The following is a 25,955-nucleotide window of genomic DNA, read 5'->3' as shown; positions in this document are numbered from 1 at the left end:
AACAAATATGGAAGCATAAATCATAAAAAAAAAAAAAAAAATGTTTTCTCTCCAGATATAAAACTACTGCAGGATTCACAAAGCAGTGTGCAATAAATACGCTAGGAAGCAAACCTGAACATCAAGCCCAGCAAAATGGGAGCAAAATTGCATATTTTTTGAGTTTCAGGTTGCAATCCAGGTTGCAGAAGTTCTCTATTTAGTCAGTAACACATTCAGAAGTGGTCCAAGATAAAGTTGTAACTCTATTATTATTGCTTGTCATCATATTTATATTTATACACAATATCTATATCTCTTTGCTATAACCCCTTATAGTCCATACCATACATAGTCTTGTACATCTGTAAATAAATATTTATATCTCATAGACCACTTCTGGATAGATGCAAACTACATCTCGTTGCTTGTACTTGTGACAGTGCAATGACAATAAAGTTGAATTCTATTCTATTCTATTCTATTGGTGAATACCACATTTTGGTTTACAGAAGCATAGTTCAAAAACCCTGAGAACAACTTCTGACACAAAAGTTAATAAAATGGCATTTCTAAATCAGCGTTTGTTTCTAGAGTTGTGTAGCCCAAGTTGGCAACTTGGTCAAGTAGCTTTGTCATATTTGTTTTAATCCATTTCAAACCATTCTTCTCCATCTTTCCAGTTAAAACTTTACTTTTGGGGGAATTTTTCCTCCTCATTTTTGATTGTGGGCAGCTGATTTTTGATTCTTGTTTTTGCTTTTGGACTGTGGATATGGTGCATAGCCATAGCAGCAAGACAGTTTTTTTTTAACAGCCTGGAGCAGCAGAACAACATCTCAAAAGCTCAAACACCTGTACCTGTATTATTGAATTGTATGTCTAAAATCCCAAATCTCTATACCTGGTTTTGCTTTCAGGGTGTTTTTCTCTCCTTACCTTCCCCTTTTTTGTCTCCAGGTCCAGGTAGAGGATGTGGAGGGTGAAGACAAACGGTATGCCCTTTTCCAGGAGATGTTGGATAGAGCGCAAAAGTGGGAGGACTTTCAGTTGCTCATGCTTCTCTTGCAAGCATGGCCACCCATGATGAAAGATGAAGTGTAAGTTTTCTTTTGTAGCATCTGCAGCTTACTGATAGTTTTCTCCACAATGGCATCAACAAATAAAAACAATGCTAAATGCATTGTTGTGTGCCCAGATCTTAAAAGTGAGTGTTTGGTTTTCAGAAACCATTACAACATCCAACGTTGTAACTTTGGGGAGAATAATACTAAGTGGCCATGACTTCAAAAACATTGAAAGATGAATATTATTCTTTTGTTATAATGGCACTGCTCAATGGGTTTTAAACTGTGACTTATTAAAGTTAATCTGTAAACGTGGCCAAAAATACTACCCAAAACAATAGAGGAAGCCAACCTGATCTGATAAATCTCATTTTCCAGTGAATGTAAGATGTTTATCTGGGGAGGATGCACTTAGGGATGAAGACCATCTGGCAGAGGCAGCATGTTCTCTGGCTAGGATTTTGATACAACACTTTATCACATTGGGGCATTTCTGGGCACAGCTTCACACTTCCACAAAATGTTTGAATAAAGTTTCAGCCAGAAGAGTTTCTTTTCAGGTCAGGCAAATAAAAAAGGGTGGTGTATTTTTTATACAGGTTAAAATGTTTCATTTTTCATTTCAAGATGTTTAGAAATGGCTTTATATGCAGTGTTTGTTGTAGTTCTTCTTACCTAAAGCTTGCTATATTTATCCTTAGAGGGACTTACTTTGACTTTTAAATTGTAGACATTTTTGTGTTTCCAGGCCATTTTCCCTACTGTGCTTTTAAAAAGTTTAAAAACTATTTACAATAAGCTGAGTGATAGATGAGAACTGACGTTTTGAGTCGTGATTGACATGCATTCTTATAGAGCTGTACAGGCGCTATGGGTGACTGCAGCACAGAAAAAAAAGAAAAGAACTGTTGTCTACCAGCGGCAATATTTTGACAAATATTAGACAACATAGCCGTGTCTATAATTTTGCAATAAAAACTGAAAAATGTCTTCAGTAATTGTTTACACTTTGATGTCATTCAGAAAAAAAGCCTCAGTGTATAGGAAGGATAATTTTTCCAGGGAAACAAACCTTCATGAGGTTTTTAGGTTTTTTTTATTGTTTCCCAATAGATTTTGACTACTGCATGTGTCTTTTTCAGAAATGGCACCAAGTCTTTGTGAAATTTGGAGAAGTAAGGCAAAAATTGTTTTTAGGTAAGATGCATATTTAGAGTACATAAGCCATCAGGTGTTTTAGTGTTTTACTCGATTCAGTTTAAAGATTGTAAAGGAAAGGCACATATTGACATTTTTAATGGGCTTCTTTTACACAATTCGTTTTTCTTTCACTGAGAGTCGGTTCTGTAATTTGTGTCTTTAATTATTCACAGACACATTGGGAACATGAAGTTGAAAAACAGAGACCATCTGAGCCTTAGCAAAAGTTGGCTCTAATATTGATAAATCCCTGATGATGAGATTGCTTGTCTCCTGCTCTGTTCTCGATTAACAGCGGGCTGTGTTCTAACGAACACAGGGACAGCGCATAGTTAAGACGTCAACGTGGAGTGTCGCTCAAAAGGCTTCGATCTGCAGTTTAAGTTAGATATTTCCACATGTTATGTTCTTTGCATCTACCTGAAGATCAAAATATTAACCTGTCAGCAGTCACTGTGGGTATAATTATTTGTAGAGTTATTAGACTCTCACTTGAAGTGAGATTTTTGAAAGTCTGCCAACATTTCTAAATTCAGCCTATTCTGACATTCAGAGCAACTTTGCTGTGTAAGTTCAACTTGCTGTTATCTTCAATCTTTGTTGTAGATGCCTGAAAGAACAGCATATTCACCTCAGTTTTCTTTTCAGTAGCTTATTATGCCTTGTGCACTTTTTTATTATTTGAACACATCAGAGACACAGAAAACAACAAACTGGGTTGCCTTCTCTTAATAACTATTTGCACACTAAAAAGTGATGTTAGTGTAACCTGACAACGTTTACATATGGTGTGTTCAAAGATTTGAAAAAGGTGGGATTTCTCGATTCCAACCAGTTGATCCCTGATAAACTGATTAACCGTGAAAGCCAGTGGTTTGATAACTGGTTGTTTATTAACATGTATGGAAGCTTTTGTTTTTTTGAGGGGGATTTTTACATTCAGACATTTAATATTTGCATTACACTGCGCTGCAGGGATGAATCTGTACAGGTCTTAATAACTTTTTTATGATCAGCCTTCAGCTTTCAGCACAGCAAGTTCTGTCTTTAGTACACTCCAGTTGATAAAGGCGGCAGAAGGTCCTGTGGATGGGGCCATAAGGTTTGACAGTGGAGGTCCATATATGCTGTAATTCCTTCACTAGAGCTGCAGGTGAACCCCCTGATTTCCTGAAAGGGTAGTAGGTCACTTAAAAAGCTCATACTGTGGAAATAGCCCATTAGATGGAGAATCAATTCCTCCTAGCACTCACGAATGGAGACAAATTGTTCTGCCTGACTCCAGCTTCTGTGCTGAGCTTTTTATAAAAGAAGTTGGAGAGATAGGATTAGGTTTAGACAACACAGCTGCACTCTGCCTTTGACTGGGGCGCCTTTGACTTTTAGCGCATTATAACCGTCAGACTGCTGAGGCTGTCATGATCATTTCTTCTAACCTCAGTTTTGTCGCTGCCCTGTCAGATGTAAATAAAATATCAAGCTGATTGTGTGTTTAAGAATTCATTTAAAAACCAGTGATGCTTTCACACTGAATGAAACATGGTGTGTGTGGTTAGAGTCAGGATTTTCTTCAGTGCGACACAGAAGGCTGTTGTTTGGATGCTGAATTAAGAGCAGAGCTTATCCTTTGCTTTGTCCACAATCTTTGAGTCATGATTCAAAACATAGATTGAGGCTGGCTGTGACTCACATTGCGCCTTGTGACAGATTTGGCAAGAGCACAGACACTAGCAGTGTCATGCTGCAGCACCCTTCTCCTGTTTGTTATTTTAAAGCTCAGAGTGTTGTGTGGCAGCACCATGAGTGAACTCTGTTTGTTCCCATGGCCGCCTCATTCAGAGGTGAAACAACATCTCAGGGCAAGAAACTCGGGATCTTGGATGGAGAGATGCTTTTTTTTTACTAAATGATGCTCTCAAAAGCCCTACTTGTCTTTGTCATCATAGCCCACACTTGTTTTGCAAGGTTGTACTTTATGCTTCGTTTTCGAGGAAAATAATTAAGCAGACAGATCTGATAATGGATTTTAACCCTCGAAGGATTTAGTTTTTCATCAAACACTGATAAAGTACTTCATTAAACAATAAAGTTGGTGCAACAATTTGCTAAAATTTTATATGGGTAGATTTTAATAAATATCTGTGAGTAGAAATAAGGAAAGCTTTATTATTTAAAGCCATAGCAGGATTACTTCTACTGCAAACCTGCAATTTCAAAAGGTCATTCAAAGATTTTTTAAGGAAAGAAAGGACGAAGACAACGAAAATTAGGGACATAAAATTTGTTAAACAGTTCTGAAGGTAAGTCATCACATAAAAATAAACAATCCATATCAAATGCATAATAAGAAAATAAATAATACTTTACTTTATCTTGATTTAAAGGAGAAAAAAGTTGCTAATATTTTTCAAGGAGTTGCTTCCAGTACTGAGCATGGCAACTAAAGGCTGTTTCCTTTCATTCAGTTATGGTTCTGAGACCAGAGAGTATTTCAAGTGTCTAAGTGGTTAATATCTGACCAACAAGTCTGAAGTCTCTTTAGACTTGTTGGGAGGACTTTAGGACTCCCTACCTCATTTCAGATTTTTTGTCTTTTGTTCTCTGTTCAATAAATAATGCACCGCTTGTCATGCTAATCACCTCCAAATCTTGAGCTGTGCCAACATTCCCAAACCACTGAAGGTGTCTGTACAGTTTTGACTAGGTAATGTTTTTTTCCCCATACATCACATAAATATTTAAAAGCCTCAGCACCACTTAATGTTTTTTCTTTGTAATTCTCTTTCTGTGGCTTGATTTGGATGCAACAGGACCTTTGTTTTGCATTATCCAACTACACTCGCCAACATTTGGTTCACTCAGCAAAATTTGCTGTACATGACTTTCATCTAACATCATGTCATCAAAATTTAAATACCTGTCTCTGAAAATTGACTACTGGTTTTATGTTTTTTTTTTTTCCCCCCTCTGACTGAAGCTTGTGTATCCTGTATCTGTTGGCCTTGGTGGGAGCTAATCTGTTACTCTGGAGGCATTATTGAAGGTCGTAAAAAGCTCATAAGAGCATGTCAACATAGTGATTCCTGTCAGTGCTGGCAGCTGTCCTCTGGTGTGTAAACACACAGGAGAAGGATGATGCTGAGTGTAGGTGTTTAATATTAACCGCAGGGAGTGGGGGGTTTAGTCAAACATTGTCTTCATAATGTCATGGGCAGAATTCATTCATTTATTTACAAACCTCCTGATCATTCTAGCTGCTTTCATGCCTACTTTGTATTTTTATGCTGCTTTTATTCTTTTTTTTTTTCCAATAAGTATATTGTATGCCATATGGTGCGCAAACTGTAGTCATCTGCTTTAATCCAGTCTTTGTCTAGCAGGATTATCATCTGATGTCATAGGACTGCAAAGAAAAGAATGGGTAGTGTTGCAGTTCACTGGTTTGAGGTAGTGAGATGTTGTTTTAGCTTTACAACACAATATATGATAGCCCTAAGGTTAGCAACACAATAACATCAAGCAGCATCTTTACACAAAATGCAGCAAAATGAAAAGCCATCAACATACTTTTTCACAAAGCTCAATATTTCATAGAGGGCAGTCAAAACCAAAAAGACTGGATCACTGCTGGTGATTGTACATATAGTATGAGCTGAAGTAATAAGTGCTTACGATATTTAGGTTTTGTCAGTACACAAAGAGACACTAATTTTAGATTTTATAAACGTAATTAACAAAAAATCTTAAAATTGTGTTTATTCATTTTCGATTGTTAAAAAAGATGTCCTCTACTTTTCTTTTTTAAATTCAAAAGCGATATACTCAAGTCTGTTTTGTTTTTCCTTGTCCTTTTCTAAGAAGAAAATTCAAAAGCTATTTTCTCCTGTAATGGGCTTTTTGAAAATTTTTTATTTTTATTTATGTATTTATTTATTTATTTATTTTTTTAAGTTATGTCCTGTTAGGACTGGTATTTTAATTTTGCTATTGAACTGCAGTGAAATATGTTTTTTCTTCATCTTTATACCTGCCTTTTTAATCAAGCTTTTAAATTATCGTAATATTGTTTATAGAAAACACAAGCTTGTGGGTATAATACTGCACACAATACATTCATGTGCTTCTTTTTGTCTGCAGGGCCCAGTCAGAGCGTAACCCCTGGGTGATGCTGACCTCAGCGCTGCTGACCCGCTGCCAGGCCTCAGAGAGCACCTTAGACTTGGGTCAGGAGTTGGTCTCCATGGTGAGGTCTCTTTACAAGACCAAACACAAGCTCCCTGTACAGGTAACTGGCAAAAATGACGCAGTAGTTTATTTTTTTTTGTTTGTTTATGATTTCTATTTTCCTGTAGTTGCCCAGACTGACAGTAGCAGCAAATAATGTTGAAGGAAATGGCATAACAATGTCGTATGATTTCCTGCAGCAAAGTAATATGGAAATGCGCTGTATTGTCATGTACACCCGTGTTGAGACCACTGCTTTTTTAAGACCTTGCAGAAATAATCGATCTTTTCTTGCATTAATTTTGCAGTCGCAAGTTTTTATGTATTTTAGTAGGATTCTGTATGTCATATGAACAAAGTAGTGCATAATTAGAAAGTGAAAGGAATAGTATACTTCCAGCTAAGCTGTGGATTTCTGTAGCTCCTCCAGAGTTATCATACCATTTCAGTTTACAATTATGCTCATCAATTTGGTCTTTCACATAAAATCCTATTAAAACAGATTAAAGTTTGTGGTTGTAACATGAAGAACTGTGGAAACATTCAATGGCTGTACAATAACATAAAATATATAATTTTCAACTCTCCAAGATAAATCATTACATAATGTTTTTTTAATTTTATTTTGTTCTGAAAAATTATAAATCTAGGACTTGATCTCTTGAAATGCTTGTCACCCCTGCAACATAGTGAAGCGTAATGAATGTGGTTTCAGCACATTTTCAATGTCCTTTTTTATCTCAGGGTTGCCCTAAGCTTGTTTAAATTCAGGCAAACTACATTGCAACACCTGCATTTTAGCCCGTATCTTAATACAGGAGCCTAAAGCTATTAGACATGCAAAGTTTTAGCATCAGCTCTGTGGTTTTTGCAAAGCATATATTCACCAGAAGCCCTTGACATCTGACGTTCCCTAATGCTATTCATGCCCTGCTGAGCACTATGCAAGTATCAAGCCAATCATTCAGCCGGTCATTCTGTATGTCTAAGGCCAGCTGACTGTGATATTAGTTTAGCGCTAATGCTATTCAGTGTGAATAGGCTAGTGTCAGCCTGGCTGTCTGATATTATCGTGGGAAGGAGGGGTGGGAGGTGCAGATGGAGGCCTTTTACTCTGTTCTGAACAGCTTTAATTTGAATCTGCTGAAATGAAACCGCCGAAGCATGAGGGAGTCAGATTGCATTGTGTTATCCATACATTACAGGATGGGACTGCAACAGGATCCAGTGTCTACAGCGCACATCTGTTTGTGTGTAAACCTTTATCACTGTACAGTATAAGCACACTGATTAACCTTCACTGTTTCTCCTCTTTTCTCTCCCATTGTTTGTCCTCTTTTCCTCCCTTTTATGCTGTTGTTTTACCAAACTCATCTCGCACATCACCCTCTCTTTCTGTCCATTCATTCGTCCTCTTTCTCTCCTCCGTCAGTGTATCCGACAAATAGCACACCTGCTGCTCCAAAACCAGCCGAGCCTCCAGCAGTCCGCACTGAAACTAATGGCTGAGAGCGGCGATGAGCAGCTGCTGCAGCTGACTCTGGATCAGATCAACGGCATGAGTGCAGTAAGTGTCACTGTAAAAATAAATAAACAAATCTGTAGAATCCCATGTTCAAGTTCAGACTGAGCTGGCTGCACTGCATAGAGAGTAGTTTTGAATGCATTTTTGATAAGTATTCAATTAATTATGCACTTTGAAAATGACACTATTTTACAGCTTCACTAAACCCAAGATGGTGTTTCAGATTTTTTGGTTCCCTCAACCATCTGTCAGAGCCCAGATGTTTTTGGTTTGTAGCTTTATAAAACATGTAGAAAAAATTCACATGCTATGTTGAATAGAGATTGAAACTGACAAAAAAAATTTCCAATTTTATTAGATACCTAAAATGAATTTGTCAGTTATCCCGTTAGTTACTCAATTAGTTTTTTGTACAACAATTATATTCTTTTGAAAAATAATCCAAAGGTTCTCTACAGTTAGATATGAGAATTATATTATGAGCTTAATATAATTTTGGTTTATGCTTCACTGTTTTTTTTTTTTTAACATTTTTTGCACCTTGATGAAAAAAGTTGGTTGGCCCACACAGTCATTTTGCAATGATTTGATCAATTTAATCCACATATTGGGTGCTATTATAAAATCCTGGCTAATTATAGCCTCTTGGGTAGTATTTTGTCAGATTTGTTTAATTTAGTGTTGCACCAAAAAAAGAAAAAAAAACTGCCAGGAAAAATCATTGGTCATCATCTTCCTCCTGCACACTAAAAACACTAAAGTTGTCTTTTTTAATCTCAGAACTGAATAGCTTCGCACACACTTCCTCTATCTCTGAGACAATTTTGCTTTTGAGCGTGTGCTGTCCTTTTCATCAGCATTTCAAAACCCATTGGTAAAAAGTCATATATAAGCCATATCGCAGTGCCAAAAAGCATGTGAAAAAGATATAGCGGCTTATAGTCCAGAAATTATGGAATAGATACTGAGAGGTTCACTTTGAAAGCACAGTCAATATAATTCTAAGATGTATGCTATTTTTCTTTATTTGAAGGCTGAGCCTTTTGAACAGTCTTCATACACCACAGTTGTGCATCAGCAAAATAAAATATTGATTATTTCTTGCAGAAATAAAGTTGTTGTAAGGTTCCAGATGGGCAGATTTCTGCAGCTGGATCAATGTTTTGGCTTCACCCTGTCAGCAGTGGCCTCACATCCAGTTCAGTTTCACTTCTTACAAGCACACAACTCTGACTAAGAAGCAGACAGTAGAAACATAATCAGACCTCATCCTGAGGAGTCAAAAAACATAGCCTCTGTTCTTTTTTTAAAGCATCCTTGGGATACATTCAAAGTCTTAACATTTATATAAAGCAGTCTTCCTCCATTTGCCTATGTTTTACATTTTGAGAATTCATGCTCAGATAAGGATGTAATCTTTTAAGAATGTGTCAGCTGCTCTCCACAGTTTCTCCAATCAGATAAGCAGTTGTCATAAAGAAGGCCTCTAAGACTCTGTGGACCCTTGCTTTATTCCTACATCAGATAAGAGAAAGCCTCAAAATTAACTGACTAAGCCTGTATTAAATGAAAAGATCAAGCTCCTATTTCATTAGACCTGCTTTTATCCCACAGTGACATAAGACAAGAACTGAGGGTAGAGTGTGGGGACTAGTGAGAGAAACAATACGAGTTTAAAAAAAAAATCTGGTTTTAAAGTGGGAGTGAGAATAAGGACGGGCAACGGAAGGGAGGTGTTGAGATGGGCATATGTGTAATAAATTGTTAAGGTTTAGTCACACGTATTACCACTCATTGTTCTTGCAGCCATTTTATGGCTATTGGTTTTCTTTAACCAATAGCAGCACTAAGAGAGTGCCTGATTATCATTTGCACAGTAGTGTTTGTTTCTGACTTGCAGCACACTGTATTATGAAAAAGTGTGTGTGCCTACATATTTTTGTTTATGCTATTATGTCATACTTAAATGTTTCAAATCACTAAACTAATTTTTATATATGACAAACATCACCTGAGTTAATTTCAAAAGCAGTTTTTAAATGGCAGTTTTGGTTACAATGGAGAGAAAACTCTATCCAGAACTAACTGGATGTATTTGAATTACCTGCCTCCAGAAAACCACAATGAGATCCTTTATCATTGTGAGATAATGGAACAATGGTGAACCTCCAAGAGCTCACCAAGAACTCATCCTACGGTCATAAAAAGACTGGTCTAATTTGCCTTAGCATAAGGCTGTGGTTCAAAATTCAAAAATTCAGTCTGGACAAAATATCATCGGTGGAAGAAATTCAATGTTTGTCTTCCATTTTCCAAAATAAAACATATTGATATCCTAGTAAAATATTCTCTGAACTAATGAGACAAAAGTTGAGCATTTGGTTCCCAATACATTGTAAGACAAACTAAACCTTTCAGAAAAACATTATTATCCTGCCCCTTCAACATAATTGTGAAAGGATGATTTGCTGGGGCAGCTTTGGGGCAGCTTTGCTGCTTTAGGACATGATTTATTTGTATGATGGAAACATCACCTCGAGCGGAGAAGCAACAGCCAGTGTACCTCTGAATGCCTAAAAATAATCAAAAAAACTAGACTGGTGTTGTGTAGTAGAAGTCTAGTTCTGGCTATGAATAGCTTTAAATAATTGCTTAGGGAAATTATTAATAAAACTATTAATTTAGATCAAAGTTTCTCGTTAAGTGAAAATGTCTAATTTCTAGTTGTTGCAAATGCTGATGGCATAGGTTTAACAGCCAGTTACTTTTTCAGGTTGGTTTGAAGAGCTTTCTTCCTTTTTTAATAAATGAAGTAATCAGTTCAAAACTGCATTATATATTTATACAGGTTTTTTACGACAATTTTTTAATGATTTGAAACATGTGACATAAAAGCAAAACCAGAATCAATCTGTAAGGAAACTATTGCTTTCTACCATCATTGCATGTGTTTATTCCAGTGTTTGCTATAAATGGTAGAAAAAATATTTCTCAATTTTCTTTTGTAAATAAAGATTTTTAAAAAGTATCATAAATGAAGGGTAAGAGCAAATCTGAATGTATCAGGCAGATTTATTTACCTAGTTTGATGCCAGGTAGCTCATTGCCTAAAATGTAATTACACAGGTTTTCCTGGTAGAAAGAGAGTGTAGGAAACAGCAGATTCTCCATTTGGGTAAATGTACATATGGCAAAAGAAGTAGTTTGATAAAAGTATGCCAAGTTTGGTTATTCTTAATTTTCTGAAGAAAATGTTAGAAAGGTAGAACTCAAAGTGATCAAGCAATTGCTTTATCAAAGCAATAGCATTTTTGGCACCGCAACTGACCCTGAGTTTAGGATACACTGACTTACCCCAGGTTTTGATTCAAATTTAATTCAAAATTCAAAAATGCTTTTATTCCAAAAGGAAAATCAGTTTTGCTATAACTCGTATTATTCAAGGTTCTTCAAAGAGTCGTTGTAGATGCTAATTACTATGGGCAAGAAGGATGTTCTGTTGCAGTCTCTTATAGTGAATTTGAAGTACCCTCCAACTGAGGTCACGCTGCTTTTCTTAGCAACAATGTAACTGAAGACTTCACATCCGTTGTTGGCAACAGCTGAGGGTGGAATAAAAGCGGTTTCCAAAAATAATACTGGTGGAAACTCTTGGTAAATAATATAAATGGAAACTTACTGCCAAGACTTCAATGACTGGACTGGAGAGAAGACACTTCACAGTAACATGTCCTGGATGATAGCATCAGTTGCTAACAAGCGATGCTAATCCACGTCCTTTCCTTTTCCTGCTACTCTTTAAATTCCTTTTTTCTCATGTAGTCAGAAAGCCTGACAGAAAGATGTTAGAGTAAGGGATATAATCCTGTAGCCATGTCTCAGTATAACACATTATACTACATTCTGTATCCTCTTGCTGAGTTTGTGTCAGGGCTCATATTGCCCATTATCATTGATGGAAGTGATGTGAACGTCCTCTACCTCTCTCTGCCTTTGCCTTATTTTAAATAGCAGATTTCTAGTGGTCTGCTATTTAGACTCATGAGCAGGGGCAATAGTTCTGATAGGGAGTTGTGACGTTTTTTAAGTTGTGAGCTATTCTCTAGTGATTGCTTTGGATAGATAAAACTTTCCTATACAGAGAACTTGCCTGAGTGAAGGCAATTGCTGACTGCAAATAAATATGGAGTGCAACAGTTTTACCATTCAGACTAAAATTGTAAGTTGTGTTTTTTTTTAGTAAACTGTTGTTTTCTTAGGCTCCTCTCCAAAAGCTAGCTCCCATTTTTTGTCATCATGTCTGTTTTGAAGACGAGGCTTAAAACTTTTTTATAGTAGTTAAAGTGACTTGAGTTTTCTCCAGCCATCCCTGTAATTATGTTTCTAAAGGCCCTAACTACCGGAGGATGTACTGAACACTTTTCCACTCTCCTTTTATGTTCTTTTCAGCTCTTCATTCAACCAATCTTCAAATTTTATTTTATAATGTCTCACTTTTATTTTTCCTTTCCATAGGAAGATCTCCCAGCTTAGTGTGTCTATATTAATTCAGTGAATTTAATTAGCTGGGGTTATTAAAAAACATAACCTTTTACATTTGTATTGTAATTTTGATTAAATTGGGTAACTGTAACTGTATCTGAATTGAAAAGAATGGATTGTTTTGAATTTGATGAAATTGTATATTGTATAACAGGAGATTGATGAGGATTGTTTGTTTTGTAAAATATCTTTATATGACATTGGTTGTAAATTGGCGCTACATAATTAGACTTAACTAAATTGAATGGCTCTGGGTTGCTCATAGCCTTACTGCTAATTATTTAGCTGTCAAAAACATTTGTGAGATATATGATGTGATGATGAGAAAAAGCTATTTGTGATTTACTTTGTATTTTATATTCTTATCTGACTTGTTTACTTGCCCTTTTTTCATTTTTATTTTGCTGTAATTCAAGCTCACAGGGGAGGACACTACTCTGGGGTGTTTTATCAGATCTACAAATAGCCCTAGCTTGTCAACGGCCACTGTGCAGCAGCCATTAGCAGATCAGTATCTCAGGATCAGGCGTGATTGATTTTTGGCTCAGTCTGGTCAGTTAGAAATATAGCAAGAAGCTCTAACACAGATGCTTAACTGTTAATTGACCATTTTTACCTTTCGGTTAGTTCAAGTGTTTCATTAAGGATTGCTCTTTTGTAAAATTTGTTTCACTTCATCATACCAGTCAGAATCACAACATGAAAGGTTTCCTAAATGTCAGTCATAATTTATTATGACATTAACAAGCCTGAAGGTGTGTCTGGCTGCAGTGCACAATGGATTTATCAACACAGCACTTGTCCCAAACTGCATGAAAACCGCATGCAGCTAGGAGTGACTGGCAGCCTTTATCTTCAAGCACATTTTTTCCTGCCTCTGTTCAGTGTCTGTCAGCAGTTACAATTTTCCTCACCATTAATTTTTCGAATACTGATATGTTCCTCAGATTGTGATTAAATAACATTTTTATGAAGATTATTTTTTAATTATAATGGCGTTTCAGAAAAGTGGCATGGCATGTGTGTAAATTTAGCTTTGGGTTTACATTACCTATGATGGTGCTGTATAATGGGTAAATAGCTTTGTTGTGCCATGTAAGGGGACAACACAGTAGGTGCTCAAGAATTTAGGAAGGGAAGAGAGGAGTGGGATTATGACATGATGTTTTCTAAAGGGAGACAAAGAGGTAGTAGAGCAAGTAATGAGAATTGGAGTGGATTCTTAATGCAGAAAAATGCAGTGTTCTCCTTTATTTCTCTTGTTTGGCAGCAAAAGCTTTCACAGCTTTCAGAGCAGTGTGGCATAGTGTCTTATTTTCTGCTCTCCCTCCTCTGCTCATTTTAGAGATGATTTATAGCTGTGGAGGAGAAAAGTAAAGCTCCTGAAGAGGAAGCAAGTCGAGCCTAATGGGAAACTAATCTAAAGGTTTGATGAGAGTCATCCTGCTAGTGTGAAGGAGTTTCAACATTATATAACATTTACACGAATGTTCTATTTCCAGTTCCATTCTTTGTCTACCATTACATTTATATCTGTTTTAGTTTGGTATTGTTTAAGGTGGTCATTTTTGTATTGCAGTGATGGAGTTTACAATAACAGTAACAGATTCCCCAGCCTTGCAGTCTAAAAATAGCCACAGTCTATCAAAAAGAATAAAATAAAATAAAACAAAACCATACCTGGCTTAAAAGGTCATTCTTATGCCACCTTACCTTGGTAAACTTAGCTAGTCTGATCAACACTAGAAGACTGAATCAATGAGCCCTCTTATTATTAAAGGTACTGTTTAGTTCAAACTTTAGTGTTTTGGCTAGATATGTTGTGAAATTTGTTTGCTAATTTAGATTTTTTTCTCCGATTTTGAGTTGCTGTCTCTGAATGTCACATTGTTTTTTTTTCTTGCCAAGTATATTTTCAATTCAAAAGTCAGATTTTACATGAGTCTAAACCAGTATTTCTCAAAGTTCTTCTGGTGGAGGACCACCTAATCCATTTAACAAACACTCACGGACCACCTAACTTGAAATTGCCCGCAATAACACAATATGTAATATATAATATACAACCTGAAATGAAGATACTAGTCTCTTGCAAGAGTAATTTGTTCCATTATTCTTGTAATAATTAATTTGTGTTGCAAGAGTAATTTGTACTTTTAATTATTCTCTTGGTCTTGTTTAAGCTGCTAGTATTCATTTTCTGGGTATATATTCCAGTTGAATATTTTAACAGTGCCTCTGCAGTGAATGCATTTAGGATGAAGAGTGAGGCTGCCAGTGAAACCTCACACAGCCATGATGACTAAGGCTGCTAGAGTTCAACAATTCCCTCAAATTCAATAGAGAAACTCGGCAGCATGAAGATAAACACATCATTTAATCTATTGCAACAAGAATGCTCCCTGGGCCTACTTATGTTTCCATCACTGACTGGCCTGTTGTGTCTTAGGGAACGGTCAATTCACAACTTAATTGCCTCTTCTCCTCCCTTGTCTGCTCTCGTTTTGCTTTTCTCATTTGCTTTTTAATGTGCACCTCGTGTCAGACTTTGTTGTCAAGCTAACAAAAAGGTCTGTCCAAAGAACCAGAAAGTCTGTTCTCCTCCTGCTTTCTGAAGTAAAGACAACAGACTTGTGCATGCATGTGTTTGACTGAGTGATTATGTGTCTAATTGCTTGTTTAAATTAGCTTATTTACAGCTTTGGTCCCATATTGGACCTATTAAGCTAGTTCTGTTTGCTTAAGACTCAACGGGTTGATCCCTGAATGTGTATGCTTGTGTTTGTTCAGCTGCATCACAACCTGCTCATTTTTATTTTTTCGGGGGGCTTTGCAACCTCTTCTTCTTTCACTTTTAATCACGTTTTGCTGTAAGCAAGATGGTGTGTGGTGTTTGTGTGTGTGTGCACACTTCAGTTTGATGTACCGCTAAAGCCCAGGGACAGGCAGAGTGAAGGGAAGGGAAGCAGAGCCTGAGGAGGGACAGAAAAGGATGAGAGGAGGAGAAAAGGAGATGGTTGTGTGTTGTCTGGCATTCCAAAGGAGCTTTATGATTTAAATGATAAAAGAAGGCTTGGCCATGCATAATGTATTAAGCATTGTACGTGTTCGGTACTCCCAATTAAGCTCTCAGTTGGATTTAGCTCAAGGAGGTAGAGAGCCAACCAAGACGTATACAGGAAATGAGTGTCGCACTGAGCACGAATTGAAAACAGGCATGCAAAATACTGACCAGACAATTCAGGTCCTATTTAGAGGCTTCTGAAAATAAACAGGAGAGACAACCTTGGCTGTCTGATGAGAAGCGGTGGCTGAAAACAAGAGCGATTGGGAGGGGAATTGGTCATCTTATAGCTATAGTTTGATGTGCCAGTTGTCCTGTCACGCTCATTGTTTGTTCACTCAAAGTGAACACCGGCTGTGAGTATAAGCAAATTTGCAGGAGTTAGAAGATGCTTCTTGTTTTTCAACTCTTTGAAGATGCACGCTGCGTGCTGTTGGAGGCTTTTGAGGAGATTTGGAAGGTCGTTCGACCTGCCAAACACGCCTGTGTGCCAAACACACCTGTGCACCAAACATGTACAGCTCAGGGAAGGATTTCATGTTCTCAAGGTTGTTGACCCCTGACAAGGAAAGAAGGGCATGATGGATGTATTCCCTTCTCAATTAGATTCAGTCTCTATTGATTTGTTCATCCAGCGCAGAGTTGAAAAGACTTCTGTGGAAAAACACAAAGAGACCAGAAAACCCTCTTCAGATATGTAGCTCAAGTTAAAGAGTGATGCAAGAGTCATCCCTTAGATATCACAGCTCAACAAGATGGTTAAGTCCAACATTATTGCTACCGAGGACTCTGTGAATATTGTACGACTGAATATCATTTTCTGACATTATGAAAGTGGCCTGTTGGTACTTAATTTCAAGTCACTAAGGGTTGGGGTTAAAATAGTTCTTTATAAAATGTAAAACTCCATTAGGAAGCTACTTACCAAGTGTTTCTCTCATTTCTTTTACATAAACCAGAATTACTTCTTAGTCTGGAAAACTCTGAAATCAATGGAATTTGATTTCAGGTCTTAAGTTTAAAAAAATTATATATATATATTGTATGTTTGTGTAAACATTTCTTATTCCACACAACAGTCTCTATCCCATTTACTAAATGTCACAGTGTCTTTTTTTCTCCTCCCTTCTTTTTGTCTTCCTTTTATTCTTTGTGTCTTATTCTCGTCTCCTTTCCCTCCTTGTCCTATGGACTAAGACTTCAGGAAATTGTCTGTACAAGTATACAAACATTGCACGAAAAAAATTATAATAATTTGTGTCATGCAGTATGTTCTGTAACTGTTGTCAAGCTTGTAATGATGGCAAATTGCTATTCTTCAAGTTTAACAATTTTAAATGAAATTTTGAAGACAGCTAACTAGACAAGATAATAATGGTAACAAAAAATATTTATAAAAAGAACCTATTTTTTGACATTATTTGCTTGGACTAATTGTAACCTTTCAGTTAAAGAGGCCTCAGGAAAAAACAAATTGGTGTTTGCAGTGCCAGATACCCATAGTACTTTGCTTTCCCCCTACATAAGAAAGAAAATGTGTTTGCTTATTTTCTGTGAGAAAAAGCTCATCACAGGATAGGGTCGAGGAGTAAAAGTACATACATCTGAAGCCATTATTATTAAACCAACTAAATGTCTAGCTGTAGAGCAAACCTAAATTTAGGCTTGTAGAAATTTTTTAACATAACATTTACAATTTTTTATAACTATCCTAATTTATCCCTTCAATTAAATTCTCTTATTTAATTCAATTTTTAAACTTGAAGTTTGAAAATGAACCGCATTTAGCCTACACATAATGTAACACGCTTTAAAAAAAGGGAAAACTTAATTTGAATCTAAATAATTCATTTTCTCCATTTTTGTCACATGTAGATTTAAATGTGTGACAGACTGTGTGTCAATGCGCATAAAATGCATGTTAATTGGGGCACTTAAAAAAAAAAAAAAAAAAAAAAAAAGTAAAACAGATTTGGATCACCAAATGAACTTCAACCAGGTCAGGTTTGAGGAATCTTAAGTTGGACAAGGTGTAGAAAATCACAGGTGTACATGAAATATCTGTGCAAAGGTGTGCATAATAGTGGAGACGGCTTTGGTACTGCTGGAGGACATCATCAATGGAAGGACTCAGAGGTAGCGCATGTTCAGAGATCAGACTGATTTGCTGCCACACGATGACGAGTAGCTTACTAGCCTCTTCAGATAACCCAGGGAAATCATCCTGGAGCTCTGTGTGGAACTGCCAGCAGCGTTACACTGTAGAAAACTGAAAGGAGCTGTGTGTTACTGGTTCTGGTTCAATTTCTCATTATACTGGGAGTCTTTGCAAACGAGCGTTTCAGCGGGAATTGGCTGACAGGTCAGGAATGTCACAGTCCTCCGTCAGCCAAGGGAGCCATGCCAGCTATTTGGGACGGCCTCATCTCTATGTTGTTCAGTTACATAAGGTTCCCCTACACTGCTGCTGAGTAGGCAGAAATTAAATTGCGGTTTGCAGCAAGGAGCCAATTTCCTTGATCGAAGCTGTTGACTCCACTGATGTTGCTATAAGGTGAATTAATGCATCTTTTGAAAAGAAACCAAGTCAATTCTGTTAATCTACAACTTATGTATGATGGTCAAATGTACTTAACAAGTAGTTTACCTGCTTCAACATATGATTCCTTCATACTGAGAAATAATTGATTTCCCCCACTCACTCCAAAGAACTGTCATCAGTTTTTAAATCCTGGCCGAAAACCTGTCTGTTCAAACAAGCATTTTCACTTTTATTGGTCAATGCTTCCCATCAACTTTAGGTTTTCTCTTTTATTTTAAATAATTAAAGATGCTTCACATGGCTGCTGCTGCTGTTATATTTTTTTCATAGAGTTCTTAGAAATATAATTTGACTAAAATTGGTGCAGACAGGCCAAAGCTTAGTAGAAACCAAAGATCAGAAATTTGCCAAAAATAATTCTGATCGCTGCATCTCTAATTTACACTAAACAACCCTGCAGCCACAAAATATCTACCGTCCTCTACATTACTGACACACGGCATCTCAATTTCGTGACTACCTTCCCCGATTGCCGACACAGAGGATTATCAGCACTAGGTCATTTTCAACTTCTCATTCTGCCTCTGTAATTTCACACATGACACCAATAGACAGAAAAGCCTGTGAGGCCAGATGCAAGAGGTGATGTGTGGAAAGGGCACAAGTTCACGCAAAGAAAAAAAGCCATTGTTGTGGAAGGTCAGGTGAAATTAACTGGCAGTCATATTTTTTGTTTCCGGTGCATTAAAGCCTGAGTGTAAATGGACCACTGGTGTCAGGAAATTGCCACTCTGACTTGAATAAAATCACACAGGCTTATTTTTTCAAATTATTATATGGAGCTACATAATAGCAAAATAATTGTCCAATTAAGCATTTTGTTTGTGCTCTAGTGCATCTTTTCCTATGTTTGAACAAAGTAAAAGTGTGTTAGTTATAGTTTGTAGAAGGTAAATTAAATGTTTTTCATCTTACCAAAGAGTTTGTATTCACAATGCTATTTTGCAGGGATTTAACAGCAATCTTGTTTAAATTATAAATGTTTTCGAGTAAGTTTATAATGAATGTTGGCCTCACGCCCTCAAATAATTCCACAAATATTTCGACTAAGACATCAAAGGTAGCAAAAAGTAGACCAAGTTATTCCACTGATAGGAGGCTGTGATCCTAATAACTTAAAAAGAAAAACATTATAGTGCAGCTGAAATGTTCACAAATATACAGTATATATACTGTATATATAAACGTGTTGTAATAATTCTTACAGCAAAGTGCTGAATGGTTCAAGCTTTTCTGTCATAGAAAAACTGCATCATAATATTCTGACTACAGCCTCCAAGGTGAAATGTTTTTTACTCCACTGTTGGTTCCTGTATATAGAATTTAGCTGTAGCATATTGGGGCAAAGCGAACCTTGTCATTACCCTCAGCAGTCTGATGCTGCATACTTATCCAGAAGGTGAGAATGCTGGATTAACACTCGTGCCTGAAATGTGACAGAGCTTTTCATGCTGCTAGAAGGACACAAAGTTATCTGTGCTGCTCTAATATCAAGATTCCACTCCAGCCCTCCATTTCTCACATGCTTCTTCACATCTATTTTCAGCTCAGCTGTCAATCCGGCTAGCTCTAAGACTCAAATCGGCTGTCTCTCTTGACACCGTCAAACTGTAATAGCCTGGGAGGTATAGGGGTGTGTGTGTGTGTGTGGTGTGTGTTAGTGAACATACTGTTTGAAGCCCCCTACTTGCTTTCTGCTCTGCAGGTCTGTTGAGCTCTTCCATAATAAACAAAAGTAGGAGAAAGACAGAATTTTATTAGTATTTATTTCTCTGCACTGGTCACAGTTTCCTCTGACCAATGCATACTTCCACCCCTCTCTTCCTTCCACATGTATAAAAAGTAACAAGTACAAGCACTCCTTTGTTCCTACAGCAATTTCTCTTTTTAATGCAGGACAAGGTATGGAGGACTTGCACCTGATCTAGTGTAGTAACTGTTGGTCAATAATGAAATACACTGCTGTATTCTTCCTATTATGTGTTGATTTGTATTTTATGTGCTTTTAGTATTTTTTGTTGTTCGTTATTTTTTAATCTTTGATACTTTGTCTTTTAGTTTTTATACTTGCTGCAACATCAATTGCCCAATTTGGGATACAAATAAATCTGAAATCTGAAATCCCTCTCTTCCATTCCAAATATTTGTGTTTTGTGCAGCCAATGCTGACTGTATGTGATAATTCTCCTGTGTGCTGGAACTCTAGTTTGTTCCCTTCCCAGCCCTGCAGGTGTAATGTCTCAAACACCGACAGCCCTGGCACCCTCATCTCTCCTCTCTGATGGCTAATGTTGAGTCACCTTACAGTCAGTTACATAAAACAGGAGCTGCAGTGGTTCTGGTTTATGTATGGGTCAGCAGAAGGTTAGCTTCATAATTTGGGCCGCCGTCTGCTCAGACTGCTTCTTGAATGTTTGCATGGATACACTTCACGTTGTAGAACAGTGAAATGTGTGGTTTATTTAGGTTTCGAATCTTTGAGGTTTGATTTATTAACAGTTGGAAAATTTAATATCCCAATCTGTAACTACTAAATGTAATTAACGGCAAAGCTTGAACCTTTAAATTGCAAAGTAAATCAGTCTTTCAATCTTTTTTAGAATGGGCATCAAGGCGATGAATCATGAACACAATCATGTCCCGAAATGTGGGTGAATTTTGCACTTCTTTGAAACTGCTACCAACTGCAGACAGGTGCATTTATTGACTTTTCATAAACAATAACCCCAACTTCACTTCTAATTGTCGTCTTCCAAATAAGTGGATTGTCTTGAAATCTGTTTAAGATATTTATATTTTCCTTATTTATCATTTGTTGATTTTTGCATCTTCTGTAGAAATAAATAGTCCAGATATGTACCTTTTTCATCTTTAAATCAGTTTAATGTCCTTTCCTTGTAAACTGAAAGCAAAGCAGACTGCTTTTTTAGGAATTTAGAACAGAGGGCAAATATTACAAATCAAATAAGATTTAAGATTGGTTTTCATGATCTTAACAACGGTTAAAGTTTTTAACAGTTTGAGGCAGAAAGTTGTTTGGGAGTCTGGTGGTCCTGATTTGAGGCTGTGACAGTTTGCCTGGTGGCAGGCAGTTCAGAAAGTTAATGGAGAAGAGATTAAGTCTCTGAAACAGAGGGCAGAGACTCTAGTGACCCTTTCAGCTTCCCTCACTACTCTCTGCAGGTCTGCCATATTGTAGCAGATTGACACATTGTAGAATATTGTGGAGACACTTCCATGGATAAAAACTTGTTTCAGTTTTATCAGAAAGTTTTGTCTATGCTGCTCTAATCTTTATACATTTTGTAAATATAATTACTCTTCCAGATAATCATAAAAGGTTTTGGAATAGGTCAACATACAGAGCATCTTCATATACTGTATGTCTTGTCATATTTGGTAGTGGGGGGACTCTGTTGAGGCAGCAAAATGAAAAAGGTCTGATCCAAAATGTGAAAGTCTTTTTGAAAAGCTTCACTTTGGCTCTGGTGTGCAGCTCCTGGACACTTAAAAATGTATGCACCAGCTGTTTTGAGTGGATGTCTTCCCTGCTGCTCTTTGGCTCATCCCTTTTATCTTTATCATAGGTTTCCCACACTGCCACTTCTTTCATGTCTTTCATTCTCTTAATTGTCATTATGCTGAAATGACCTCGTAGTCCATCTCTGTTCCCCGCCCCGGCTTGTCATGATTCATCCATTCGTTTCTCTCAATGGAAGGCCCAGAAATTAAATTATTACTCATGCATGACATAAAGAACTATATCTCCATACGCGTTATCCGTCAGCTCTGTCTTCCCTCGGTCCCAAAGTAACCATGCACTTTTTTTCTACTTGAACTGAAAATGCAGACAAACCTTGAATACTAATGCTCCTTCGGAGATCTTCTAAGACTGCAGCAAAACTTGATCAGTATTTCCACCAGGGCTCTATGTCATCATCAATGACAGCAGCTAAATGTTTGTGAAGTCTCTTGTGAAATGCTCAAACCTCATCATGCCATCCTTTTAAAACTCTCATGTGTTTTTTTTTAAGGATGAACTGTTCTCAAAGCGAGAAGTAGAAAAAAAAAGGACAAGTGGCTCACACAGAGATGAGAGATTTTAGAAGTGAAAGGGTGTGGGGGGCAGAAACTCATCCGGCTTCGCTCACCATCTCCACAAAAATAGGATAAGACATGGGGCCAACATTTATAATTGATCTGCTTCAGCTCCAAAAATACCTGGACAAGGACTGGCTGTTGTCTCTGCGCACGCGTGTAAAGTTGGCCAAAGCGAATTCGAGCTTAATAATGGAGAGAGCAAACAGGTGAGAGGTCGCAGAGGAGAAGGGCTGACTCACAGTGAGAGGCAGAGAGACGGCCTCTCAACCCTCGGCACTCAGCCTTGATTTTTCATGCCCTGTACACCACTCACTGCAGCATTTAGTGGGTGGAATTTGCATGTAATTGACTGATGTAAGGAGGCAGATGATGTGATTAAAATATTACATAGAGGTCTGTTTGTGTGTTTACAATTATACGTCTGGGGTCTTATACTGTTCCTCTTGAAAACACAAGTGACTGCAGAGACTGAAGAGAAGTGTGTGTGTGTGTGAAGGCTCATCCCAGGGGGAGTGGTGGCCAGCGTCAGGGTCAATATAAGATGTGATGTAACACTGTGACCCCATCAGGTTTCATCAAGCATGGGACAATGTAATCACTCACAACTCTCACATTCTGCTGCTGATGCAGAAATGTTCTCTGTTTCACCAGCAACTTTTTTTTTTTTTTTTACAGTACCTTTCAGAAGTATCCATACTGTTGAACTGTATAACAGTTTTTTTTAGGTGAAGGTCAAGTGTATTTATGAAACATTTTCAACTACTCACTCCAGACAAAGTGTCTTATGATCTAAGAGAACTTTAGAACCTGTACACCACACACTGCAGCAGTGAATTTTATGTGACAGACCAATGTAATACACCACATAATTGTGAAGTGGAAGAACAGTTTTTCTACAAATAAAAATCTATAAAAATCTTTGGTGGATATTTATATTCCTTCCATCTAAATAAATGGTTTTTAGAATCACTTTTACTGTAGATGAAAATCATTTGGGCTCAGTCAGATTGAATGGAGTATGCCTAGCTTCTGGCCAGTAAACAGAAGATGGATACAGAATAAGTCCTGATTTTCAATATTATTTAAATTTCTTTCCAAACCATACCCCCATTGTCATGTTTTAAACTTATGAGTTGTGCAGGCCAATCATCTCTGTTGTTTTTCTTATAGGTTTTACTTTCTAGTTTGATGGCCATCTCTTTGTTGGTTTGCAGATGTACCATGTGCATTCTAACACTGATGGATTGAATAGTCCTCAGTGAGATTTATAAAGCTTGGAATATTGTTTTACAACCAAACCTTGCTCTTCTCACAGCTTTCTCTGTCATCCTCACTGTGTCCCTGGATCTTTCTAATGCTGTTGGTTATTATTGTTCTCATATAAAGTTCATTTACTGTGGGCCAAATCAATTGTTGAGTTTAACTTGCAAGTTTTTCTGTTGGTTCGGTTTCTTTTCACACAGATAACAGTCATAAGAGAGCAGTCACTCTATTTATTGGTCGGAGGGGCCGAGGCGGGACTACCAAATGTAGGAAGTGAATGTTGTGCCCTTGATTTTGAGAAGACCTCCTAAAAGCGTTAGGGTTTATGTTTTATGGAAAGGCTTGCAGCCTTTATTAGTTTGTTTACTCTATCGAATCTATCATTGCGATCCATATCTGGCTACTGGAAGGCGCTTGGCTCAGATTTGCAGCGTACATCCTGCAGGTTGGTTGAACTGAGGTCAGATCCTGTTCCTACCATAAACAAACACCTGTAGAGTTTGTTTAAAACCATGCCAAGACCAATTCCTCTAAACGGTTCCAATAGGGTTGTTTTGGGCCACACCGGGTGATTGCTGTGTTTAGTTCTTCACAAACAAATTATATTAACACTTTAAACTAATTAGGTAATTTCTGAGGACAATTTGTTGTAGTAGATAAGAGTAAAGATTAGACTAGAATTTGTCTTGGTTTATCACGTAAATAAATATCAATAAGATACATTAACACTTGACTATATTTTAAAAAATCTATATAGCCAGCCCCCTTAAGTAAAGTAATGAGGGCTGAATGCAACTTTTTAATATATTCTTTGTATCACTTAGCTTTTATCACATGTATGTTTACACTTGTTCGACCCTGTCTTTTTTCCCTGCAGGAGACTGCCTCCTCCTGCGACACAGAGCTGCTTTCGTTGCTCCTGGACGCAGGCCTCTTGGTGGGCTGCGTCTCCTCAGCCTTGTACCCCCTGCTCAGCTCCCACATGCTGTCCCACCAGCAGGAGGGAGGCTGGGACGTGGAAAAAGCTGCTGCGGACCTGATGGCGATGGGCCATGGGCCAGAGGCAGGCTCCCTACTGCTTTCTCACAGAGGAACTCACAGGGCCCAGTTCACCTTCAACTCTGCTTTGTCCGTGCTCAAGAAGTGGCTGTGAGGAAGATGCCACGCAGAGGGATGAAGAGGATGTTTTTGACCACTAAGGTAGACATAGACAGAGAGTGTAGAAGTACTAGCAAGCCATATATCTGTATTTAGTTCTGTAATTTGGTTGAGAAATAATCAATAGAAAACTATTTCAACAGCATGAGAGATGATTGCTTTAATATTGAAACATTGGTTCAACTAGAAATGCACACAGACATATACAACCCCATTCTCAGCTGTCATTCAGTCACGACTGAGCGTTCAGACAGAGGGACTAATCAGAAACCGCACAAGCTCCTTGCTTTTATACGTGCGTAACGTCTCCTATTGTGTGATAAAGTAATTGAGCAGTAGCTGGGAGCTGTGGGTGGATATTAGCCTATTGTTCCATGACAGGTTTGCCTCTTTAACGTCACGCCGTTAAACACCCTGCCTCTGCTCTGTTGTTTTCTCCCTAATAATAACTAATTAATTTCCTCTAAACAAATTAGCCCCACTGCTGCCCCATGTTGGGCGTGTGTGCGTGTGTGTTTTTAGGAATAAACATGTATGTGGGTGTATGACAATGCTGTCAGCATGATTTGTTCCAGCTAAATCAATACAAGATGATTGTGGTTTTCATGCCGTTCCACTTATCAGAGCTGAAATAAAGGAAACATGTAATGATAATGAGGCATTGTGTTTTCATTTTGTGCATCTGTGTCTTTGTTGAAAAGAAAATTCTATACACGTCTACAGATCATTAGGAGGTCTCAGCTTTGTTGAAGAAAGTATCTTTCTTAACCTTTTCTCAACTTTACTTTTCTCTCAAATGGAAGGTTATTGCAAAAGTGTTACCCTTCCCAAATGAATACATTCAAAACATTTGCATCATAATTGCAGCAATTTCATATTGTTCTGGGGATAATTACAACCCTCGGACCCAAACAATGATGATGTATTTATCATGGCCTTGAATGCACTTTTATGTGGTGTGGCACCATTATTTTAAAGCAGTTTGGTGAAGTGTTTACACTGGTCAGCACTTACGATGTTGTGGGGAAAGCAGCCAGGTATTGTTCGCTGGGGAAACTGATTTCAAATCTTTTCTTTTCTCAACATGGATAATTGCTCAAAGGAAAAAAAAGAAAATTATTTTTTTATGCAAGGCAAAGGACAGTAAATTACACCGAAAGTGTTTAACTTGTCAAATCAGCAGAGGTGTACTTTTTTAAAGCCTGTTCCTAACAAGCACAGGCAGGTAGC

At 37.5% G+C, this 25,955-nt stretch overlaps 1 protein-coding gene across 1 annotated transcript in view; it reads left to right on the top strand.

Annotated features, from left to right (window-relative positions):
* nbas (neuroblastoma amplified sequence) overlaps positions 1-25,379 on the top strand; it is a 163,040-nt gene extending 137,661 nt beyond the window's left edge. Inside the window, exons 50-53 of the mRNA XM_014469212.2 lie at positions 940-1,079; positions 6,384-6,531; positions 7,903-8,037; positions 24,445-25,379. Coding sequence (XP_014324698.1) covers positions 940-1,079; positions 6,384-6,531; positions 7,903-8,037; positions 24,445-24,720 — 699 coding nt within the window. The 3' untranslated portion in view covers positions 24,721-25,379. The remainder of the gene's footprint in view (positions 1-939; positions 1,080-6,383; positions 6,532-7,902; positions 8,038-24,444) is intronic.
* The last annotated feature ends 576 nt before the right edge of the window (positions 25,380-25,955 follow it).

Source organism: Xiphophorus maculatus, chromosome 15, assembly GCF_002775205.1.
Source record: "Xiphophorus maculatus strain JP 163 A chromosome 15, X_maculatus-5.0-male, whole genome shotgun sequence".
Classification (NCBI taxonomy): Eukaryota; Metazoa; Chordata; class Actinopteri; order Cyprinodontiformes; family Poeciliidae; genus Xiphophorus; species Xiphophorus maculatus.
The sequence above is the reverse complement of the archived record's forward strand: the minus strand, read 5'-3'. Positions and strand labels throughout refer to the sequence as shown.